The 21585-nt window shown below is 52.8% G+C and overlaps 4 protein-coding genes across 4 annotated transcripts; 1 reads left to right on the forward strand and 3 right to left on the reverse strand.

Moving 5' to 3' along the window:
* Positions 1-54: 54 nt before the first annotated feature.
* On the reverse strand, positions 55-1622 carry BO66DRAFT_336451 (uncharacterized protein; the record flags this gene model as incomplete). Its single annotated transcript, XM_025644285.1, has 2 exons — positions 55-539; positions 893-1622. The coding sequence occupies 2 exons, from the start codon at positions 1620-1622 to the stop codon at positions 55-57; spliced, it is 1215 nt and encodes a 404-aa protein (XP_025498149.1).
* A 575-nt stretch (positions 1623-2197) lies between these two features.
* Positions 2198-8454, reverse strand: BO66DRAFT_475862 (uncharacterized protein; the record flags this gene model as incomplete). The annotated part of the gene is made up of 2 exons (XM_025653281.1): positions 2198-8246; positions 8305-8454. The coding sequence occupies 2 exons, from the start codon at positions 8452-8454 to the stop codon at positions 2457-2459; spliced, it is 5940 nt and encodes a 1979-aa protein (XP_025498150.1). The 3' UTR covers positions 2198-2456.
* A 503-nt stretch (positions 8455-8957) lies between these two features.
* BO66DRAFT_475863 (1-phosphatidylinositol-3-phosphate 5-kinase FAB1) lies at positions 8958-17200 on the forward strand. Its single transcript, XM_025653282.1, has 2 exons — positions 8958-16634; positions 16688-17200. Exons 1-2 carry the CDS (start codon positions 9340-9342, stop codon positions 16803-16805), a joined length of 7413 nt encoding a protein of 2470 aa, XP_025498151.1. The 5' UTR covers positions 8958-9339; the 3' UTR covers positions 16806-17200.
* A 1345-nt stretch (positions 17201-18545) lies between these two features.
* On the reverse strand, positions 18546-20582 carry BO66DRAFT_336494 (pyruvate kinase CDC19; the record flags this gene model as incomplete). The annotated part of the gene is made up of 8 exons (XM_025644287.1): positions 18546-18791; positions 18851-18932; positions 18984-19817; positions 19912-20033; positions 20085-20165; positions 20217-20263; positions 20319-20363; positions 20459-20582. 8 exons carry the CDS (start codon positions 20580-20582, stop codon positions 18546-18548), a joined length of 1581 nt encoding a protein of 526 aa, XP_025498152.1.
* Positions 20583-21585: the final 1003 nt, after the last annotated feature.

Below are 21585 nucleotides of genomic sequence, written 5' to 3' on the forward strand. Positions count from 1 at the left end.
ATACTCTGGCAGAATAGAAACGAGAGATGGGATTTTGCGATTCTACCCAAAGCACTAGATAGAGCTGCGCCTACCCTTGGGGCCAAGTTCCTGGCTAGGCCTTGACTCGCGATCAGGCAGAGACGGCGCCGACATGTTCAACTCATGCTTTAATTTCGCGACCTTTTTCTCCACGGATATCTCCGCCTCGATTCCCTGGTCCTCGATCTTATGCAAATACTGCTGCGCTTGCTCTTTGATTTCGTCCAGATGCCGTTGGGCTTGTTCTTCCATTTCCTTCATGCAGTCGTTGGCGGTAATGCGGACCTCGGTGTTTCCGTCCTCCACCTGGTCGCGAAACTCGGTCTCGTGAAGGTGGCATTCATCCAGGAACTGGTCCCGGCACTCGCTTACAGCGCTATCGATGATCGCGTCGAGGATGTGTGGTTCGATGAAACGCTTGATCTTCTCCTCGACGATGCGTTCGAGGCGGTGTTCCATGGCTTCCACCCGGGCAGAAGGAAATTTCTCGGAGTCAGACAGCAGATGATTCTCGGGATCTCCAGGTGTATCCTGTAGGCATCGACTTGCTAATCGAACCAATAGTTTGCGGATCAGGTCAGTGGAAGCACCACTGAGCATATGTTCAAGACGTGCAAGTGTGTCACGCTCTGTACGGCTTGGAGAGGAACGACGTGTAAAGTCGGTGGGCCGGATTGAGGCCGGTGAAGGAGGGAGAGTACTGGGCGTATTGACTTCGGTGGGACAGCAGGGCGGTTCCGGGGAGGTAAAGAGTGGTCTCTTTCGTCTGTCATCCTCGGATGACGGTATTAAAGAGTGGTCTATATACGTATGATCAACAACGCTGTTGTACAAGGTTTAAAGTACAAAGGACTACTAGATGATAGAATACCTCGGGCCCGTTTCCCGCCTACATGCGCTGACTTGGGTTCCTCATTATATGGGGGTGGATCCACTTGCTTGACCTGCTCGGGCGCAGGCTCCTCATAATCTGGCGGTCGCTCAAGCGACACATCCAGGTCCTTCCAGACTCTCTCGACCAGACCTTGGCGAGAGTCATCAAAAGATACTGCTTTAAGGCTTCTTGTCTCAAGGCCACGGACGAAAGTCTTCAAGATCCCGAGTTCACCACCCACGAATTGTCGCGCGGCAAAGTGGATACGTAGAGAAGCGAATTCACAAATCCTTGCAAAGGAAGCGAAATTCCAGTCCCCATGAGTCGCAGGGGGTAGAGACGACATCTCAGATGAGCAAAGAACCGTCCCCTCCGCGGGCGCCCGATTAAGTTCCAGTGTCAGTGTTGAGACGTCTCGAATGTTTTTCACTCTTGTCGGAAGCTTCGAAGCAAAATAGTCGGAACAAAGTGTTTCGTCGCTTGCTGAGATTAGGTTACATGTCTTGACTGACTCGGGAGGGATTCTCAATATCAGCGTATCTTCTTCACCGCTCGGACGATTCGTTAGATTTGCCCTGATACTGAGAGAAATGCATCCTTGGTTAGTGATTTTATCATAGGCAAGACGAAAACCAGCAACAGAGGGATTCTCGCGAGTGGATGAAGAGACCAGAACGGCCTTCACGCGTGTGGCCCACGGCGGATTTGTCGATGCTGAATCGGTCATGGTGCTGTCGTTGCAAGATAAATCAGATTGGAGACGAAAACCCTCGAAGAATCGAGTTTACCCTTTCCCACCCAGGCTTTGAAAAGCAAGTGAGCAGCCCTGACTCATAATACGTGCATAAAATCAACAACGAGAATAAGAGGCATAAAGGGAGTAAAAGCGTCTTGCGGCCTGGTCACGAGAGCGTGCCCAATCTGAAGTCAATAAATGAAATCAGAGAGTCCTATGAAACCACAGGAATGGCAGGCCTGGCGGCGAGAACAGCAAGCAGCAGATACTTCCTTTATGTGGGGTGGATGTTGCCAAGTGAGAGGATGAAGGTGAGATGGGGAGAAAAGGAAAGATGGAGAAGGCGCCCGGGGGAGCTGGCAACGGAACTTACGGAAGGGGATTTACAGCTGTTCCGGCGCAGAGTGGGACTTCCCGCTTACATCATTATGGATGCCTTGCGCACGGACCTTCCGCACCGCATCAAAATCCGGAATTGGAATCCGGCAAGCGGCCAGACCATGATCGATCATGGCCTTGCTTATGGAGTACTAGGTAGTAGTATCCACGGCCCAAGTACAATTTGGGTATCATTATGCGATGCGCACCAGCAGCATTTCGATAGAATACAATATGTAGTAGTCATCAACCTGGATCCTTATCCGAACTTGAACCGCTCTCAACTCTCTCATCGAATCGGAGGATAATCATCTAGTTCATGTCGCCCGCTTTTTATCAGCAGAATAACAAATAAGTCCCACGTAATGATGTACACCGAAAGGAAAAGATGAGTAAGAGATAGACCCCGAAAAGAAAAGTAGAAGATAAGTCCCCGGAAATGAAAAGTTATCGATAGCCCGGTCGTTGAATCACCCCTTTCGCATCGACAGGAAGGTAGGCCCCGCCGCGGCGGTCACGCTCGCTCAGAATCGCCTGGTCGGCTCGAACCCACTGCTTGAAAGGGGTGTTGGGGTCGTCCGACCAGACCGGTGCTGTCGGACGAAGATGGCGGAGGGACAGGAACCAATTCTCGTTAATCTCATCATCATCATCAGTGTCACTCTCCGCCTCGGATACGGTCTCGGGCTGCGCTGGCGGTCGAGTAGTAGGCGGCGGGGACGGCGGTTCGTCGCCTAGTTCGATGCTGGCGGTCTCGTGGTGTTCCCCAATGGAATCATCGTTTTCTTCGTCCTCCTCGGACTCGGACTCGGTCGTCGCGTTGGGATCGGCTGGGCCCGCAGTCTCGATCTCGGAGTGTATTTCTGGAGATACTGGTGCCTGCTCGGTTGAGCTAGCTTTGTCGTCTGTATCGTCGAAGAGCAGCAGCTCTACTTCGCTCTCCATAACAATATCTGAGTGCTCGGCCGGTTCTACTAGAGCGTGTTCGGCCGAGCTGGCTGCGTGCTTCGCCAGGACAAAGGGCAGAATCTCGGTATCGCTCTCCATATCAATGTCTGAGTGCTCTGCTGGATCTGGCAAAGCTAGGTCGGCAGCGCTGGCTTCATCTTCTACAAGAACAGAGTGCACCTGCTCAACATCGCTCTCCACATCAGCATCGAAGAGCTCTTCTGACTTAACTGAACCATTTCCAACGGATCTCACTTCGACCGCAACCATGGGGTAGCGCGGCGCCTCGTCCGCGCTCTCAGTTTCAGCGTCCGAGGGCTCCGGTTGTTCTACCAGAGGTTGCCTGGCAGATACAGCTTCATCCACTGCAAGAGCTGAATGCAGATCTTCGTCCGCGCTCTCAGTCTCCGCGTCCGAGGGCTCCGATTGTTCTAACAGAGGTTGCTTGGCAGATACTGTTTTATCTCCTGCAACAACAGTGTCTAGCTCAGCCAAATTTATTGCATCCACCTCTTGGGCAGGCACATCATTGGTGCCTCCAGCAAAGGGCGCCTCTTGCACTTCCGGCTGGGCGGGCACTACCCCATCCTCTGCAACAATAGAATGCAGGGTTCCTGCTGAGTCCATGGCTCCATTTTCTTGACCAAATGAGTCTTGGATGTCTTGGATGACCGATTGGTCGTGTTCTCCCCGTTCTTCGGAGGCCCGACTTCTGTGATCGACCGTGGAAGTGTCTTGATTAATCGGCGCATCTTGTTCTTCCGACTCGGAGTTATTTAGCTCCCCTGCTGCATTATATGGCAAGTGCTGCCCCGTCGACTCATTATGCTCTTCTGGTTCGGGAGACCTAGCCTGGTCCTCTGCAAGAATGGCCTGTGACTGTTCTGCTAAGTCCAATGGCGCAGTTCCATGGACATCACGATCTAGCGTGTTTAAAATCGACGACTGTTGACTTTCTACTGTCATATCGACATCTTGGCTTTCTTGGTCAGGTGTGCCGTGGGATTGAGTTTGACTTTGTTCCCCCGCGGCCATAGGTCCTGCTTGGTCCACCGCAGCGACGGGTTGAAGGTGCTCCGCTGAGTCAATATCCTCGGCTTCCTGGCCGACTGTGTCATGTATGTCTTCCACAATCAACTCGTTCTGTTCTTCCAGAGTAACTTCCCTAGCTGTAATCACTGATGACGGGTGTTCTCCTGTGTCCGTTTCTTCTGCCCCTTGATTGACGGCGGCGTAGGTGTTTTCAGCAGGTACCTTGGCATGCGCCTCAAGCACTGAAGGTGCTGCGTTCATTGCACTGATCACTTCCAGGTTTTCTTCTGGGGCCACCGGTTCCGACTCTTGGCCAACCATATTGTTAGCATCTTCCATGATCGATCTATCCGGGCTTTCCGGCTCGCCCATTGAAAAATCTTGGTTGCCTTCAAGCTCGTCTACTTGGCTGATCACCACATGCTCGGACACTGTCGTCTCAGCAGCTTGGTCAGCTACAGTCTGACTCTTAGTTTGCGATTCATGCTGAGACTGAACAGCGAGGATTAGCTCCGCTGGTGTTGGAGTGACATCGTGATCGGCCATCAAGCTGTCCTCGACTTGCGAAGCATGCTGCTCGGACTCAACCACAGGGACTGACTCCGCTGGTGCTGGAGTGGCATCGCGATCGGCCATCAAGCTGTCCTCGGCTTGCAAAGCATGCTGTTGAGACTGAACAGCGAGGATTTGCTCAGCTAGTATTGGCGTGACGTCGCGATCGGCCATCGATCTGTCCTCGACTTGCGAAGCATGCTGCTCGGACTCAACCACAGGGACTGGCTCCGCTGGTGTTGGAGTGGCGTCCCGATCCGCCATCAAATTGTCCTCGGCTTGCGAAGCGGGCTGCTCGAATTCAGCCACTGTCATCGGTTCCGCGGGTGTTGGAGTGGCGTCCCGATCGGCCATCAAATTGTCCTCGGCTTGCGAAGCGGGCTGCTCGGATTCAGCCACTGTCATCGGTTCCGCGGGTGTTGGAGTGGCGTCGCGATCAGCCATCGAACTTTCCTCGACTTGCGAAGCGTGCTGCTCGGACTCAACCACGGTAGTTGGGTCCGCTGATGTTGGAGCGGGATCTCGATCATCCATGTAATGCTCCCCAGTGTGCTGTTCGTGCTGCGCAGTCTCAAACGCTGAAACTTGGTTGCCTGGAGTTGGTGTCGCTGCCTCAGGTATCTCCCCACTTTCTAGGCCACTAGACTCCAAGGACTCCCCCTTCTCGAAGACAGTAATATCTTCGTGTATGGGGGCATATTCCAGGGCAGACTCATAAGCGCTAGCCGAGCTTGTAGGTATTATGAGCCGCTCTGCTGACGCAAGGTCAGAAGACGCATCTTCCTCGGGGAGCTTTTGCTCTGTATGGCGTGTCGTATTCCAAGCCCCATCCTGGACGACGGACTGGGGCTGGCGATGTGGAGTGGGCGACGACATTACAGACGATATATCCATGTCAGTGTCGGATAAGGTGGCCTGACTTCCTAGCTCGAAAGAGTGAGCATGCAGATTAGTGAAGCGGTCCACAAGGCTGCCGGTGAACGAAGTGTCTGGCCTGCTTGGCGAAGCATGTGCAGGAGCAGGCTCCTTCCTGGCTGGGTCATACTGTGCTGCTGCAATTGCAATACCCTGCGCTGTCAGGCTTCGCTTCTTGTAAACAGGTCGGGAAAACGTAGATGCAAAATAGTCCTCGTAATCCATGGACTTGGATTCTGACATCTGGTTTTGCTGTATATAGCCAGGAAACTCTTCGAGATGCTTGATAATGAAGTCATCCCATAGAAACGACCGTTGCAGGTGGCCCTTAGCTCGCACAGCCTGAAGCTTAGAGCAAAGCTTGGTGAAGTGATGAAAGTCGCCAGTATAGTTTGGATAGTTACGACAGAACTTGCCATAAGTCTGCTGAGCTTCCCAGCTATCAGCGGGATTGCGGGCACTCTGTGGATGCAATGCGCTGGAAGCTGGTTCATGAGCTGTCTCAGGCGGCTGCGTTCGAGGTCGTTTGGATGGGCCACTTGCCTCGTCTTCGAGAGCAGACGCAGGCCGTTTCGAGACCACTCCCACGGAATGCCTGTTTGACGATCTCTGTGCCAGGAATTTGGAGCTGGCTCCTTTTTGACCACTGGTCTCGAGCGGTAGAGATGAGGGCATTGCGACTTCCATGATCACACTCGCTTCACGCAGTCTTGGGGCACTTGAATCTAGAACCATATCCGCGGTAGAACCGGGTGTTGGGTCCTGCGTTGACAGGTCTTGATTGCTCATCTGTGTCCCTGCAATGTCTACCCGGATTTCCGCGTTAGTGCCCCGCGATTGATCATTTGAAAGGACCTGAGAGGAAGACCCTTTGTCGGTGCTACTCCCAACTGAATTCAGAATTCGTGACTGAGACGAAGATTTGTCTACACTGGGTGACTGGGTACTAAAGGGCTGCATTCCCGGGGCTTTGCTACTCAGTTCGGGCTGAGAATGGCGGAACCGTCCAAGGTTTGTCTCGGGAGTATCAACGACCTGCACCTGATCCTGTGTAGCGGGTGCAGGAAGAGACGGACCTGAGCTGGTTATCTCCCGCTCCGACTGAGTGAAAAACTGCGACTGAAATAATTCAACCCCTAGTGGACAGGGCACAGAGGTATCCATCATGGAGTCATCGCTGTCGCCATCCGAGTCATCTCGTAGACTTTGGGCTCGGACTGGGATGCTTCGCCTAGCAGGATGTATATCTGTTTTGGCCCTGCCAGCAATGCCCCCCGGTTTCTCAGATATCGTGCTTAGAGCACGCTGATCGGATTCTGGAATAGACTCCTCGGTCAGACGATCAGCTTGCACTTTGGGTCTATCTGCCACCGGTACATTGCGCCCTAGCCTGCGCGGGCTCCCTCTTATAGGGCTACTGTCTTCAGGCAGAGCCGGACGTCGACGCATAGTCTGTTCAGGGGAGCTTTCTGACCACTGCGACGTCAAAGGTTCGCCTTCTGAGTCTGAATCGGCTCGAGGGGTAGGGCTGGGAGGACCAAGTGAAGGCCGTTCTAATGGAAGCGCTTCCGGTGTTGCTTTTTCCAGTGACCTTTCGCTAGCGGCCCGGCTTCTTCGCGTCACAATAGTGTTCCACTGAGCAAGTAGACGAGGTGGTACGTGGCCTTGTGGTTTGCTTTCCCCGGGTAGAGGTGGTATCCAGCGGCGCTTATATAACCCTAGTAAATTCTGTTGGTCCTTGGGTATACGAATATCCCGTTCCTCAATCCGCGTCAAGTCCTTCCAGGGGTCTTCAAGGCAAAGTCCCAGTTTCTCCAGCGGCTGCTTCTCCTTGGCTACAGCCCTGTGAGATTGTTGGATCATCTGCAGTGGGGGACTAGTTTGTTTCTCTGTGCCTTTTTGAGACAAACCTGCTAGCTGTGGCAGTCGCTCCGCTTCAAATTCACTATTTGGTGGCGCAGAGTTCCTTGATACTCTGGACAGAGATACGCTGTCCTTGGCGAGAGGAGGCTGCGAAGCCAACCGAAGGAACTGATTGCTCGATGGGCGCGGGACGGGTTGCGCGGCTGCACTCGGCACGGTAGAGGGCAAGGGCGCGATGTCTATATTGACCCTGGCAGGCTCTGCAGTATAGTACCTGGCGGATGGTATGTTTGCCATTGCTGCAGGTACCGCAATTCCATGCTGGTGATTCGGAATCGGAGGGAGGGAAGGTACGCGTCCCAGTTGATCCGATGGAATATTAGTCCCAGCACGCTGATCTAGCATTGCAAGTAGAGTAGAGACCCTGGCATCTCTGTCCGGGCGAGGCGGATGCTGCATAGCCTGAGCCTGAGGAGCTGGATAAACCTGGGACATGAAGCCATTCTGCGAGGCAGGCATCTGGAACGTTTGATGGGTCTGCGAAGAGAAAGAATCATTACGTCGAGGTGCAGGCGCCATTATATGCTGCAGAGATTGCTTGGCGTCTCTGGACGCATCTTGCATCAACTTATAAACCGGATGTTTCCGAAGGGTCTTCCCCTTTGGGGGTGTCTTGACCCTGGCCGAGCCCCATTCTACCTTGAAACGTTGGACATAGAGATGGACCTTCGGGGTTGCCGTGGTATACTCTAAGACCAGCTCAAAGTCCTCCAGCTGAACACGGTATCCCCGTACCTCCTCTTTGCTGAACGGATGCTGTGGGTATCTCTTCTGATAGTCCTCCAGCGCCTCTCTGGAAAAGATCGCTTCGATTTGGGCATCCGAGTCGGTTACATTGAGTTTGTTAAAGTGGCGGTCTTCCGTACACTACCGGAAGAGTTTCTTGTTAGTGCTGCGGAATTTAGGAAGGGGAAGGTGGGCTCACACTGTTCACCAGAACGCTCTTAACGACATCGGTGCGGAAGCGGAGGTTGCTCTGATCGTTCTCAAAAGGGATTTTGATCGACGATTTATTCAGATAGGAGCTCAAGAGGCGATCAATCATCGAAGTTATCCATTTCGTCGGGGTATCCATCATGGAGAAGGATACTCGTCTATTGTGCTGCTACAGCAGCGCATAGTAGTCTGGGCGGGGATACAAATCAAACAAAAGAACTGGCATTAGGTGTCTGCATACGGGAATGCTTTAATTATGCAAGCAGCGTGACAGTCACCGATCCGTCCGAATCACTAAGGTCCACAGCAGCAGCCATTAAGCTCATATGAAAATGAAAAGTCGAGAGCAGTACGACAACACCCCCTCTCCCAGAAACCATGCTTTTTTTTCCCTTTCACCTTGATCGCCGTGTAACGCGAGCTTTGCCGATTTGACGCGTCTGACCGCCTTCCATGTGGCGCATACTTATCAGTTACTCCGTAATGAGTACGGTACCCTCACCAGCCACAGCCCCTCCCGGTGCCGGTGCCACAAACCACGTCATTGGGCAGCGGCACATGTCATGGGCTTCGTCCCAATCCTTGCGGCTTCTGCTTGTCCCTCCTCAATGAATCACCGAATTATCTTCCAACTTCCTCCCGAGTCGCCTTCTCCACCTTTCCCCCTCGTTGTCATAGCAAAAAGTCAAAACTTTGCCTTTTGTCTGCCTTTTGTCCCTCGACCGAACGCGAAACTGAATTGTCTGACTGTCTGACTATCTGACTGTCCGACCCTCTTCCCGAGAAAACCCACTCGTTATATAAACATCTCCAGATGATGTGGAGTCGACCTCTTCATGCATGGATCCTCACCGCACAGACTCCGATCACCGAGCAACCCAGCTCCGCCCCAGCAAGATACTTCGAATGTTTGCCACCCCTTACTCCTCATAAACTTGTGAGGTCGATCCGATAAGCTCCCCCCCCCGGCGGGAGATACTTTTCTCTGTGCCGCCCCCGTGTGTGTAGACGTGACGGAGCTTGGATGGCGTCCCAACGATCCCAGGGGACGTCGAGTCCATCCGCATCGTCGGTCTTTCTTCCTCTGGGTCGCCGAGGCTCTCGAGCATCTATCTCGACACAGGCTGAACGCGAAAGCCTAAATGCGACCCTCGATCAAATTCATAGCGCCGCCTACCAGTCCGATACCCTCACCGTCTTCAACGACTTCACTAGTCCACCAGCTCCGACTTCGGTCGTCGACGAGAAGACCTTGTCAGGCGAGCTGCAAGGAGGTTTGAGTGGACTGTATACTAGGTTCCGAACATCAGTGGGTGGGATTGTTGGTGGCGTGGGCAAAACATCGAACAACACCTCGGCCGAAGACTCTGGCCTCAAAAGCCCGCTTCCGTCAGAACGTTCGTTCCCCAGATCGGCCCCGGACTCGGTCGCGGAGTCGCAGCAGTACCATCCGGGTTCAACTCAAGGGTCAAGGTTACACTCGCCGGTGCCTGGAAACCTCTCCGCCCAAAATGGCCCGCCCCCTTCAGGACTGGCGAAGAGCTCCAAGGTTTCTTCCAAGACAACGAGTATATCCTCAAAAGCTTCCATCTTGCCACAACCGGCTTTGAAATCTCCCGTTCCGCCCTTGCCAAAGACAACAGGCAGTGCATTGGCCGTCGACCCTACAGTCACGGAAATTCATGTCAACGCTGTCAAAGAACCACCTCCTCATTCAAGTAATGCATCAGCCAACTTCTCTACCAACAGTTTGCAGACAGTTGACTCCGCTGGTACGGACAAGGAAGAAGGCCCTCACACTGCATCTCTAAGCTCGTCAGGCTGGAGCCAACGTCTGCCGAACTCCCCGCTTATGCAGATCAAGTCGCATTCTAGTGCCTACGATGGCCCGGAAATTAGCAGATCTTCCACAACGGGCAGTCAACCCCCTGATTATTTCAGAAGGTCGGAGGGACACATAGAAGCCAATTTACCTGGCCCATTGCGTAAGGCTAAGAGGTCGGTTGACCTTGGTCCAGATGGGATATCGTTGCCCCATGAACGATTGAGGTCAAACTCAGCCGCTTCTTTCAAGCCCGAAAGATCAACTGTGGCCTCTGGATCGAGGACAAACAGCGTCAGCCAAGTCTCCAACCACGGCGAAGGATCTCTAGCCGAAGGAAAATTGCCATCGGGCATTAGCGTCTCAGTGCCTCTGACTGATGGTAGCTCCCAGTCAAAAGAACCAGCGAAGGCTACTGTCAAACAGAAACCCGGCGACAGGCTCTCTATATCGAGCGCCAGTCGCTTACCCGGCTATGTGGCATCCCAGGCTTCAACAGGAGAGTCTACCTCTGGGACGCCCATACTACCGCCGTTGAATACGGCCGTTGAAAGAGTTTCTAGCCAAGATGGGCGAAGCCGGCGATCTCACGGTGGAGGCGACGGCGTCATGTCTCAGCTAAGGAGCAAACTACTCAGCAAAGAGTTTTGGATGCGAGATGAGAATGCAAAGGATTGTTTCCATTGTGGAGAAACATTTTCCACTTTCCGACGCAAACATCATTGTCGGACCTGTGGCCAGATCTTTGATTCGAAATGTACACTTCTCATTCCGGGTGACAGGTTCGGTCAACCCGGTACCATTCGTGTCTGCAAACCCTGTGAGGCTATGATCAATGGTCATGACGATGATTCCTCGGAGTTTTCAGATAGTGAACAAAGCCCTATTGTGATAAATCCTCGGGTTTCTGAGCTTGGTGCAAGTATATACTCACGCATTCCGCCGGATGATGACGACACGTCCTCTATAGTCTCTCAATCCATCGAACATGTCATGAAGACTCCCACTATGGCCATTCCAGCAACGAGACGTGCAGGCGAAGGGCACAACCGCCGCTCCGCCGTTCTCGAGATTAGTCCTGACAGGCCACTGACTAGGCCTACCTCCTCGAGATCCTTGAAGTCTACCTTGAGCGGAAGACCTCATTCTATGGGCCACAAGCGCCATCACTCGCGTCAGCAATATATTCGCAACTTTAAACCGTTTCATGATGATAGAGCCCCATTCCAACGACGCCATGCAGATGACTCTACCCGCGAACAGCGTCTTCCCGCGTTCCATAAAGATAACATCATTGATCCAGACTTGGCGCAGTATCTTTCTGATGACGCCTCCAGCGCTGATGAACAGCCCAACTTATTGTCTGCAGTCTCCGAAGGATCCTTGTCTAAAAGCGGCGGTGAAAGCGAGAGAACCACCTTTGGCGGGCTACTCGCCGCGATGAAAAAGGGCCGGTCTGCTTTCGGAGACCGAAGCACCACGAATCTGAATTTTTCTTACCGTGACGGTGATGAAGGAAGTCTCAGTAGCTCGAGAGCCGTAAACTTGCCCCGGGCTTCTCGGCGTCGCAATTTGAGCGTTGCGAGTAGTGTCCATCAGCGTCACTCCCCGAGAGCATCCAAAGACAGTGTCTTCAATCCACATGAACCGACAAATGTCGCTCATGTCTTTTCCATAGGGATTGCTCCAAGTGGGTTCAAAATGACGAGAAGCTCCTCCATGAGGGGAGCAGGTGCGCCGCCAGTAGAATTGAACAAGGCTAGTCTGCACCACGTTCGAAGACTCCTACAACAACTCCTTGAAGATGCTTCGGTGCCGAATGCGTCAAAGTGGGAAACTGCACTCCTACCGATCCTCTTGAAGGCAGCTGATGAGGTTGTACCCGATGTGCAGGGTGGCGATGATATGGACATTCGTCACTACATCAAACTCAAGAAGATCTCAGGTGGTAGGCCCGGGGACACCTCATATGTCTCGGGTCTCGTCTTCACCAAGAACCTCGCACTCAAGAGCATGCCTCGAAGCATCCCGCAACCTAAAATCTTGATTATCGCGTTTCCACTTGAGTACGCACGGCATCAACAGCACTTTATGAGCTTAGAGCCCGTGATTCGTCAAGAACGGGAGTTCCTCGAGAATCTTGTTAGTCGCATTGCTGCTCTCCGACCAAACTTGCTCCTTGTTGAGAAGAACGTGTCTGGCCTGGCTCTCGAACTGCTGGACAAAGCCAATATCGCAACCGCGTACAATGTTAAATCGTCGGTCCTCGAAGCTGTTTCTCGCTGTACTCAAACGCGAATCATAACTTCGATGGATAAGCTTGTGACCACACCTGTGACGAGTGACTGTGGCAGCTTCGACGTCAAGACTTATGTGTACAATGGCCGGAAGAAGACATACATGTACCTGTCAGGCTGCCGAAAAGAACTCGGCTGTACGATTGTCCTGCGGGGAGGAGACGGAAATGTCCTTGCCAAGGTCAAACGGATCACTGAATTCATGGCATATGTTGTTTACAACCTCAAGCTAGAAACATGTCTGATGCGAGACGAATTCGCGCAGATGCCGTCGTTGCCAGATACCGAGCCCGACAAGAAAAGCGAACTTGACCGAGACTCTGGCGAGAAGAAATCCAGCAATTCGTCGCAAGAAGCATTGGTGGCTCCTAGCGAGGCCAGCGAAGTACCAGATGATGTTCCCATGCCGACGTACTACGAAGAGATCATCCACGACCATGAAACAAAGATCTTGTCTGCCTCGCCATTTGTCAAATTTGAGCCTCCTTATTTGCTCGCGAGGGCTCGGGAGATGGAGCGCAGACTGGCCTACCTGAAGCGTCTCCGCGACCAAGATCCCGACTCCGGACTGTCCGCAGATGAAAAGGCCAAGGCGCAAAAGTTTATCCTCATTACTCCCGAAATGGTTCATGAGGCACCGCAAGGAGCTCCGCTAAAGGTCAAGGAGGTTTTGCGCGCAGCTCATGATGCTGAATATGACCGAGCGCTTCATCATTATCAAACACAGAAACGACAGTGGGAGGCTTATGTTGCTGGCAGCGTCGGTCTTTTCGATCCTTATGCGCACCAGAACATCGTCGTTCTGTTCAGCCTTGTCTGCACAACGACATCGATTCCGTGCTCTGGTCCAGATCTTCTCGCCTTGGAATACTACAATGAACATGGCGGTGACGCAATTTTCGAACCGGATTGTACGCTGGGGCAGTATGTAGAGGATATCTGTCTACATGCCAACGCAGTTTGTACTGCGAACGGCTGCGAGAAGAGGATGTTCGAGCACCACCGTCAGTACGTTCACGGCGAGGCCCAGATAAGCATATTCACCCAGCCATATCCCTCGAAGCTCCGCGGCCTTCAGGACACCATTTTGATGTGGAGCTGCTGCAAGATCTGCGGCAATGAGACCCAGGTCTTTCCCATGTCCGAAAGCACCTGGAAGTATTCCTTCGGGAAATATCTAGAGCTTTCATTCTGGAACAAGAATTTGCATGCCCGAGCGGGCGTTTGCCCTCATGACTTGCAGCGGGATCATCTCCGTTTCTTCGGTTTCAAGGATGTTGCCATCCGCATTCACTACGATACCATTAATTTGCTTGAGATCATTGTTCCTCGGACTCGGGTTACCTGGAAAGTGGACAACGACCTCAAACTCAGGAACGAGATCTATCAAAGAATGGAGCAACGCATCAGTAGATTTATGACCTCGGTAAAGGCCAGGTTGAAGGGCATCAACGTTGAAAGCGTGATTCCAAAATTGGCGGAAGACTGCAAGAAGGAGATTGAGAACCTGAATCGAAAGGCAAATGAGGATAGCGCCATGATTGTCAAACAGCTTCAAGAGAAGTACACCAATTCCCAGTACTGGGAGGTCATACCTCTGAATGAAGTCCTTCGAGCGGTCCAGGAAAAGGTTGTTGAATGGGACACTGCTTTCGCCGAATTCGAGAAGAATTTCTTCCCTTCGGAGAAAGATATCCGACGTCTAGCAACTTTGCAACTCAAGAAAATATTCTTGGATAGGGATGCTACTTCCATCTCCTCCAACGAAGAGCCTCCAACAACCCCAACCGAAACCGAATGCGGACAGAGTCCCGAATCAGAAAAGATCCGTCAAGCACGTCGCATGACCCTTTCCCCCGAGAAGGCTCAGGACGTTCTCGTTTCGGTTGTCGAGGAGCACTCGAACAGAAAGGATGTTGCTCACAGCCAGGGAAGTGACTTAAGCAGAGAGGACATTGACTCCTCGGCTATCTCAACTAGCCCCGTAAGCACACGTTTCTCTCCTCCCCAAGCCGAGCTCGCGGCAGAAAAGGAGGTCCAACATCTCGATCTCGCAACGCCATTGGCTCAGCCTGAACCGTCTGCTTTGATGCCTTCTGTGGCAAGCTCTTTGGAGACGGTGGAAACCCATCCTCCTATGGTCATCCCCACAGCGCCAGATGCGAAACCGATGGAGACTCCACCTCCCGATGAATCAAACACTCACACAAGGAAGAAGAGCGAAGACGTATCCAAAGTCACTCCTCCGAGCCGTTTGCCGTCGGCAATTCCACGACCGGCCGAAGGTCTCCTTCGGCGTAGTGGGAAGTCAGCATCTCCGCCTTTGTTCCGCTCTCAAACACAACCAGTTCAGCCGCAAAAAGAGCTAGCGTACGACGGTGTTCCTATCAGGGGCATGAAGCTTGGGCTGGGAAAGTTGAGCCCGCTGGATGGTACGCCCAGTCCTCCCTTAGATTCCAAGTTCAAGCCCGGAGACAAGAAATTGTTTGGCTTCAACGCCATGCGGAACGGGAGGATGACACCCGGGCCATCGTTCATTCCACGCTCAATTCCAAATCGGAGAAACTCGCGGGTCTCAAACCTAGCGAGGCATTTTGAGCAACTGAGCCGAGAGTTCGAAAAGGAACGTCAACGTGAAAGAGCCCAGCGTGCCGCTAAAGGAGCGCATTCCCGGGCTTTCCCTCTGGCCTCCTCCAAGCCCATCGTCGAAGTCTATAAGAACGTCAGGGAAGCAGTAGAGGAGCGGGAGCCATCTGGCGAAGGCGACGAGCTCTTGTCGCGCATTCCTCTGGACCAGTCAAGCAGAAACAGTGAAGACATACTTGGGAAGGAATTGGAAGATGGCAGGAAAGACTCCATTTCTCAGGAGCTTCCTGATACCAAGCCAGGCATCGAGGATGGTACTCATGAGGAGCACAACTTGTCAGACGCTGAAGCAGATGCGCACAGTGATGAGGATAGAGGAGCATCAACCGATGATTTGCAACGGACCGATTCGAATGACGAGATCAAGGGGTCTCCTGAAGATGAGCAAATGGACCTCAAGGAGTTCCCGAAACATGAAAGAAGCACTCTTTTGAAGATGCTGACGAACTTCTGGTCCGAGCGCTCTGCCAGTGGATGGACTCCGCTCGACTACCCACTCACCATGTCCGACCATGTCTTCGCTGATTGTGACATTATCGTTCGTGAGGATGAACCAAGCTCACTGATAGCGTTCGCGCTAGACTCGTCCGATTACAAGGAGAAGCTCACGGCCATTCAGCGACGCTTTGAGGAACCAGAGGAGAAGGGCGCAAGCCCAGAACAGGGCATAGAAGCCTTTGAAGAAACCAGGGTGGAACACGCCCTGCTGCGGTCTACCGGCACGCATCTCAAGTATCAATTTCAAGAAGGCCAGGCCAAGATGCTTTGTAAAATCTTTTACGCCGAACAGTTCGACGCGCTCCGGAGAAAGTGCGGTGTCGCGGAGCGGATCGTGGAGTCCCTCTCCCGTTGTGCGAAGTGGGACTCGAAAGGAGGCAAGACGAAGTCTTTGTTCCTGAAGACCCTTGATGACCGTTTCATCCTCAAGTCATTGTCGCCGATTGAAACCCAGGCGTTCTTGAAGTTCGCCCCTGCATACTTCCAGATCATGTCTGAGGCTTTATTCCACGAATTGCCATCCGCAATCGCCAAGATGTTCGGGTTCTACCAAGTGATTATCAAGAATCCTGCCACGGGGACGGAGTTCAATTGGTTCTTACTGTTGATGGAGAACCTGTTCTACGACCGAGTCCCTACGCGGATCTTCGACCTCAAGGGCTCGATGAGGAACCGCAAGGTGCAAAGCACCGGAGAACGCAACGAGGTGCTTCTCGACGAGAACATGGTCGACTTCATCTATGAAACGCCGTTGTTTGTCCGTGAGCATTCGAAGAAGCTGCTTAGCCAAAGCGTTTGGAACGATACCCTCTTTTTGGGTCGTCAAAATGTGATGGACTATTCTCTCATGATCGCCATCGACGAGAATCGGTCGGAACTGGTTGTCGGAGTCATCGATTGCATTCGCACCTACACGTGGGACAAGAAGCTGGAGTCCTGGATCAAAGATCGTGGCTTTGCCGGCGGTGGCAAGAACCGGCCTACTGTCACCAGTCCCAAGGAGTACAAGAGTCGCTTCAGGGAGGCGATGGCCCGCTATGTACTTCAAGCACCCAGGTAGGCCACTGTTCACTGGAATCATGCTCGCGACGATGCTAACTGCTTAATAGTTGCTGGCACCAATTCCAACAACCCCAGGCCTTCAGATACGCTCCGGTCGAGCACTATCCGAACCAGGCCAGTCACTCAGTCGTCGACGGTGAGACCGCTGACGAAACGCAACACTGAACCGATCTGCCAGCCTCCTAAGAACGGCAACATTTATCTATTTGCGCATCACCTTCTATGTGAACATTACCACCAGCATGCATACATAACGGACACGACGATACGACACGAAGTGATGTATAAAAGAACCGACGTTCCTTCTTCGTTACTTACTGCCTTCTTTCCGCATTGACCTACTTTTTGATTCGATTTGCTATGATATGTGAGCGACTGAGCATGGAAAACACGAAGCGGCTTTGTTTGCATTTGCATATAAACCGAGCTCGCCCCAAGCGGGCGACTTCACTCGGTCCCTCTCCTTAATGTAATAATGGAACTTGATAGATTAGCCAGCGACCAACTTGGGCATGATCATGATCATTGAATGAAACACCACTATCTACCATAGAATTAACATAGTATCCTAAATCCACGTCCTGTGCCATAACAAGAAGACTGAAGAATCCCTTCACCGGTGATCTAGTAATTAGTAGGTAAGGTAGTTCGCTCCAGCCCCAACCCCAACCGGGCCCCGGGCCGGGCCAGCAGCAAAACCTACCGTGAGCGCAACCAAAACTTCCGTTCTCCCGACTTCTCCAACGGTGCGCAGGCGCCTTTTACCGGCTGATCCCGGGAAAACTCGGGATGCATCGACGCGGGAATTTGATTTGCCCCTCCACCACCCACATGCAAGGGGAACTTTTTCTGTTTTTTCTTTTCTGGTGCAATTTGCTCGCATTACATCTTTCTTTAAGTTCTTCAGTTCTTTCTCCCTGTTGTCTCGTTCACCTCGTTTTGCTGCTGGAATTTCTGGGTATGGGATGTGTGTTTGCATGTCCCCGGGGCGCGTACACCACCACCCGTATGTATACTCAGACTCATACTAATCAACATCCCGAATGTTTCCTTGGGAGCTGAGGATAGATGCAAGTGGGAGAAGTGAGCCTCGGTCTTTCGGGGTAATCGGTTTTCCATAATTAAACAGACCCCTCCCCCCCTCCCCCAGCTCTCGCTCCTTCCTTTCCCTCTTGTGCTCCCCGCAAGTTCGTTTTTCTTTTCTTAACTTGCAACTGCTACCCTCCTGCGGTATTTCCACTCTTCACACTGTTCGCACTCTTCGCAACGCTTCGGGTTATAACCTTAGAAGCTGGCGTGAGATGCGGCGAGCGTGCTTGCTCGCCCTTGCTGAGTACTAACCCAGAGCCAGGTTGGATACGACCAGCTTGGATACTAACACAGATGCAGCTAGATCCACTACAAGGAAAGAAGAATGCATCAAAGCAGATCAATTATTGACATGTGCAAGAAGGAATTCATTAATTCTAGCTTTTTGGGGAGCGCAGCATCTGGAGCAAAGCGAAAAAATACCACCCGAATATGAACTGGCTAAGATTTCGATCTGGTCAAAAGAGATGGCAGGCAGATTACAACTGATACCTCCAGTCTGGTTCCCACTCCAGTGCGCGCGGGCGGGGAGCAAAAGAAGAATAGACGTCTAGCAAAAACCGACACGCACTCCAGGTGCGGCTCGGTCATACCTCGCCCCGACTCATGAAACGAACCCCGACCCAGTGGACACTCGCGGTCGGGTGTCCACTACTCGGGGTCTTCCGTCGTCCGTCATCGTCGCGTTTGAAAATGAGAGAAGACCGTGTGCTACGATATATCCAGAGGCACAACACCCTTGGCGCGTTAATATCCAATCGTTGTCGTTCATCGCATCATCCACCGGTCGAGTGCCGGTATCCTGGGATCGAGAATTTACTCGGACAGGCCAAGGTTCTCCTCAGCAGGGACCACACGGACGGTGTTGGTGTGGCCCTGGCCACCGCGCCAGCCCTGGACACAGACGATGTTGTCGCCCTTGTTGATGATGCCGAGCTTGAGACCGTGGTTGATACCCCACTTGAGACGGCGGTCAACATCCTCCTGCCAGATCTTGACGTTGAAGTCGGGCTTCTTTTCGGGGAAGAGGAAGGGCCAGACACCACGGTACAGGTGGGAGTACTGCGATGGATCGAGTCAGCACAAATCACATGATTGTCACACAGAACACATGGACTTACCCGAGAGGCCTTGGCGTTGCGGGAGACCATGATGATGGGGCAGACAGGGCGGTACTTGGAGACATAACGAGCGGTTTGGCCGCTACATCGCATGTCAGCACATTATTCGATCCAACAGAGGCGCGACACTTACCTAGTGGTCAGGACCACGATGGCACCAGCGTTAAGTTCCAGACTGGCGCTGACGGCGGCCATGGCGATGGACTCGACAGTGTCGGTGGGGCGGGGAGCAAGGTTACGGAGCTCATCGAAGACGTTGAAGTGGGGGATGGCAACTTCGGCGAGCAAGCAGGTCTCGGACATCATCTTGACGGCCTCAGCGGGGTAGGAACCCTTGGCGGTCTCACCAGACAACATGACACAGTCGGCACCGTCGAGAACGGCGTTGGCAACATCGGACACCTCAGCACGAGTGGGGCGGGGGTTGTAGGTCATGGACTCGAGCATCTGGGTAGCGCAGATGACGGGCTTACCCTTGATGTTACACTTGGCAATCATCATCTTTTGGGCGATGAACACCTTGGGGGCGGGGATCTCGATACCAAGGTCACCACGGGCAACCATGACACCGTCGGTCTCCTCGAGAATCTCGTCGAAGTTGTTGACACCCTGCTGGTTCTCAATCTTGGCAATGATCTGGATCTCCTTGCCCTCCTCGCCGAGGACCTCACGGATCTGACGGATGTCGCTGCCGCGGCGGATGAAGGAAGCGAAGACCATGTCGACGTCGTTCTTGACACCGAACTTCAAGTCGGCAATATCCTTCTCGGACAGAGCGGGAAGGTCGACATCAGTGCCGGGCAAGTTGACACCCTTGCGGGAGGAGATGTTGCCGTTGTTCAAGCACTTGACGCGCAGGGTCTTGTCGTCGACGACCTCCAGAACCTCGAAAGACAGGATACCGTCATCGACGTAGATGAGCTTGCCGGGAGCAATCACCTTGGTGATGTTCTTGTAGTCAAGGTACCTACGGGGATGCAGATCAGTCTCCGTTGACTCGAGTGCGCCCACGAATGACGTGGTGATGACTCGCGGAAGATCCCCACGGCGGAATAACTTACATGTTCTTGTCATCACTGGCAGTAGCATATTGCTCATCAGTGGTGATGTTCAGCTCGTGGCCAGCCTTGATGGGGATATCGGCGTCGCCGACGGTGTTTCCGGTACGGATCTCAGGTCCTTTCTACGGTCGGGTCAGATGCGTTGATCGTGAAGCCTGGTTAGAAGCACTTACGGTATCGAGAGCAATAGCCAGAGGCCGGCCCTCCTGGGTGCGAGCAGCCTCGCGGGCGTTGTCGATAACGGATTGGTGGTACTGTCAAAATCAGCATCAGGGCCGAGCGGTGGCTGCAGACCAAGTACTCACCTCGTAAGAACCGTGGGAGAAGTTCATGCGAACAACGTTAAGACCAGCTGGATCACAGGTTAATTCTCAGGAGATCCCCAAGTCGAATACTATCCAACGTACCTCTGCGGAGCATATTGATCTTCTCGGCGGAGTTGGTCTTGGGACCTAGAAGCGAGGCAATGTCAGTAACCGACGAAATCATGGTTGCTGAAGCTCTACGGCAAGACAATCAATGCAATGCGCCTGGGAGATGAGCGTACCGATGGTTCCGATGATGGAGGTGCGGCGGAAGTTCTTGGAGGGGACCATCTCCGTGTTGAGCTTGGAGTGCCACTCCAGCTTCATACGGTTGCTCAGATGGTCGAGAGAGGAACTGGCGGCCATTTTGAATAAGGTGTCTCTACTGAACCGGATAGAAAAAAAGTATCAGAAGAGGTGAGTGAAATTGGAGAGGGAGGAGAGGTTTGGAGAGAAAGGAAGAGAAGAAGAGGAAGAGAAGAAGCAGAAGGGGAAGAAGAGAGGGAGAGAGAGAGAGAGTGGGGGGGGGTGGGAGGAAAGATAGGAAAGAAAAGATGAACAGCGGCGGATCCGGTGAGTGAGCGACCGACTAGACTGGAGCAGAGCAGAGCAGGTCAAGAGGGGTGTGGGTGGGTGAGGATGAGTGGTCCGTTCTTCTTCGGTCTGGAAAAATGTTGGCAGCCGTTTTTACCAGCTCCCTTTTCAGCTTCTCGGTCGGTTCCCCACGGGTAGACTAGCTGGTCCTCCAGTTGCCCACGCCCCCCTTCGTTTCTACGTAACTGAGCTCATTGCTATTATTAATGGCTTTGGTTGTTGTTGTTGTTTTATGGCAACTCTAACTTATCTACGGCCCACGAGTACACATGTAATTCTCATCAAAAAAAAAAGGATCATCCTCTGCTTGACCATCCAAATCCAGTCTGCCAGCTACAGTGTACATCCAGTACTAGGTATTTAAATTTGTACTAGAACCCCGCCGCCAACCGGAGCGAAATCCTCAGGCACACCTCCCTGGCGACTCTCCCAATTCGGTTCCATGTTGAGGAGGGATCCATGATCGCTGATATTTGCCCTATCAACTCCGTAGTATCCTCCTAGTCTATCGCCAACAATTGTCACTTGCTGCTTTCCGTCCAGAACCAGCTTGCCCCGATGGATCATGGACCACATGACAAAACCACTGGAGGAGACTCCATCCCCACCATACCCATCACCTCGATCAATCAGGTGCCGCAGAGGACGAATCTCTCATCTTTTTGCTGGGAACATGGAGCCGAAGTGGATGAGACCAACCCGTAGGGCTGAACAATATGCCTCAGCACAGTACTCACTCATCACAATCAGTCCAATTTGAAAACATGGTCGTGTC

Source organism: Aspergillus aculeatinus (assembly GCF_003184765.1).
Source record: "Aspergillus aculeatinus CBS 121060 unplaced genomic scaffold BO66scaffold_83, whole genome shotgun sequence".
NCBI classification, from domain to species: Eukaryota; Fungi; Ascomycota; class Eurotiomycetes; order Eurotiales; family Aspergillaceae; genus Aspergillus; species Aspergillus aculeatinus.

Coding starts and splice junctions, on each gene's coding strand:
- BO66DRAFT_475863 (XM_025653282.1), top strand. CDS start 9,340: ATGGCGTCCCAACGATCCCAGGGGACGTCGAGTCCATCCGCATCGTCG. Junction 16,635..16,687: donor TATGTACTTCAAGCACCCAG/GTAGGCCACTGT, acceptor ACTGCTTAATAG/TTGCTGGCACCAATTCCAAC.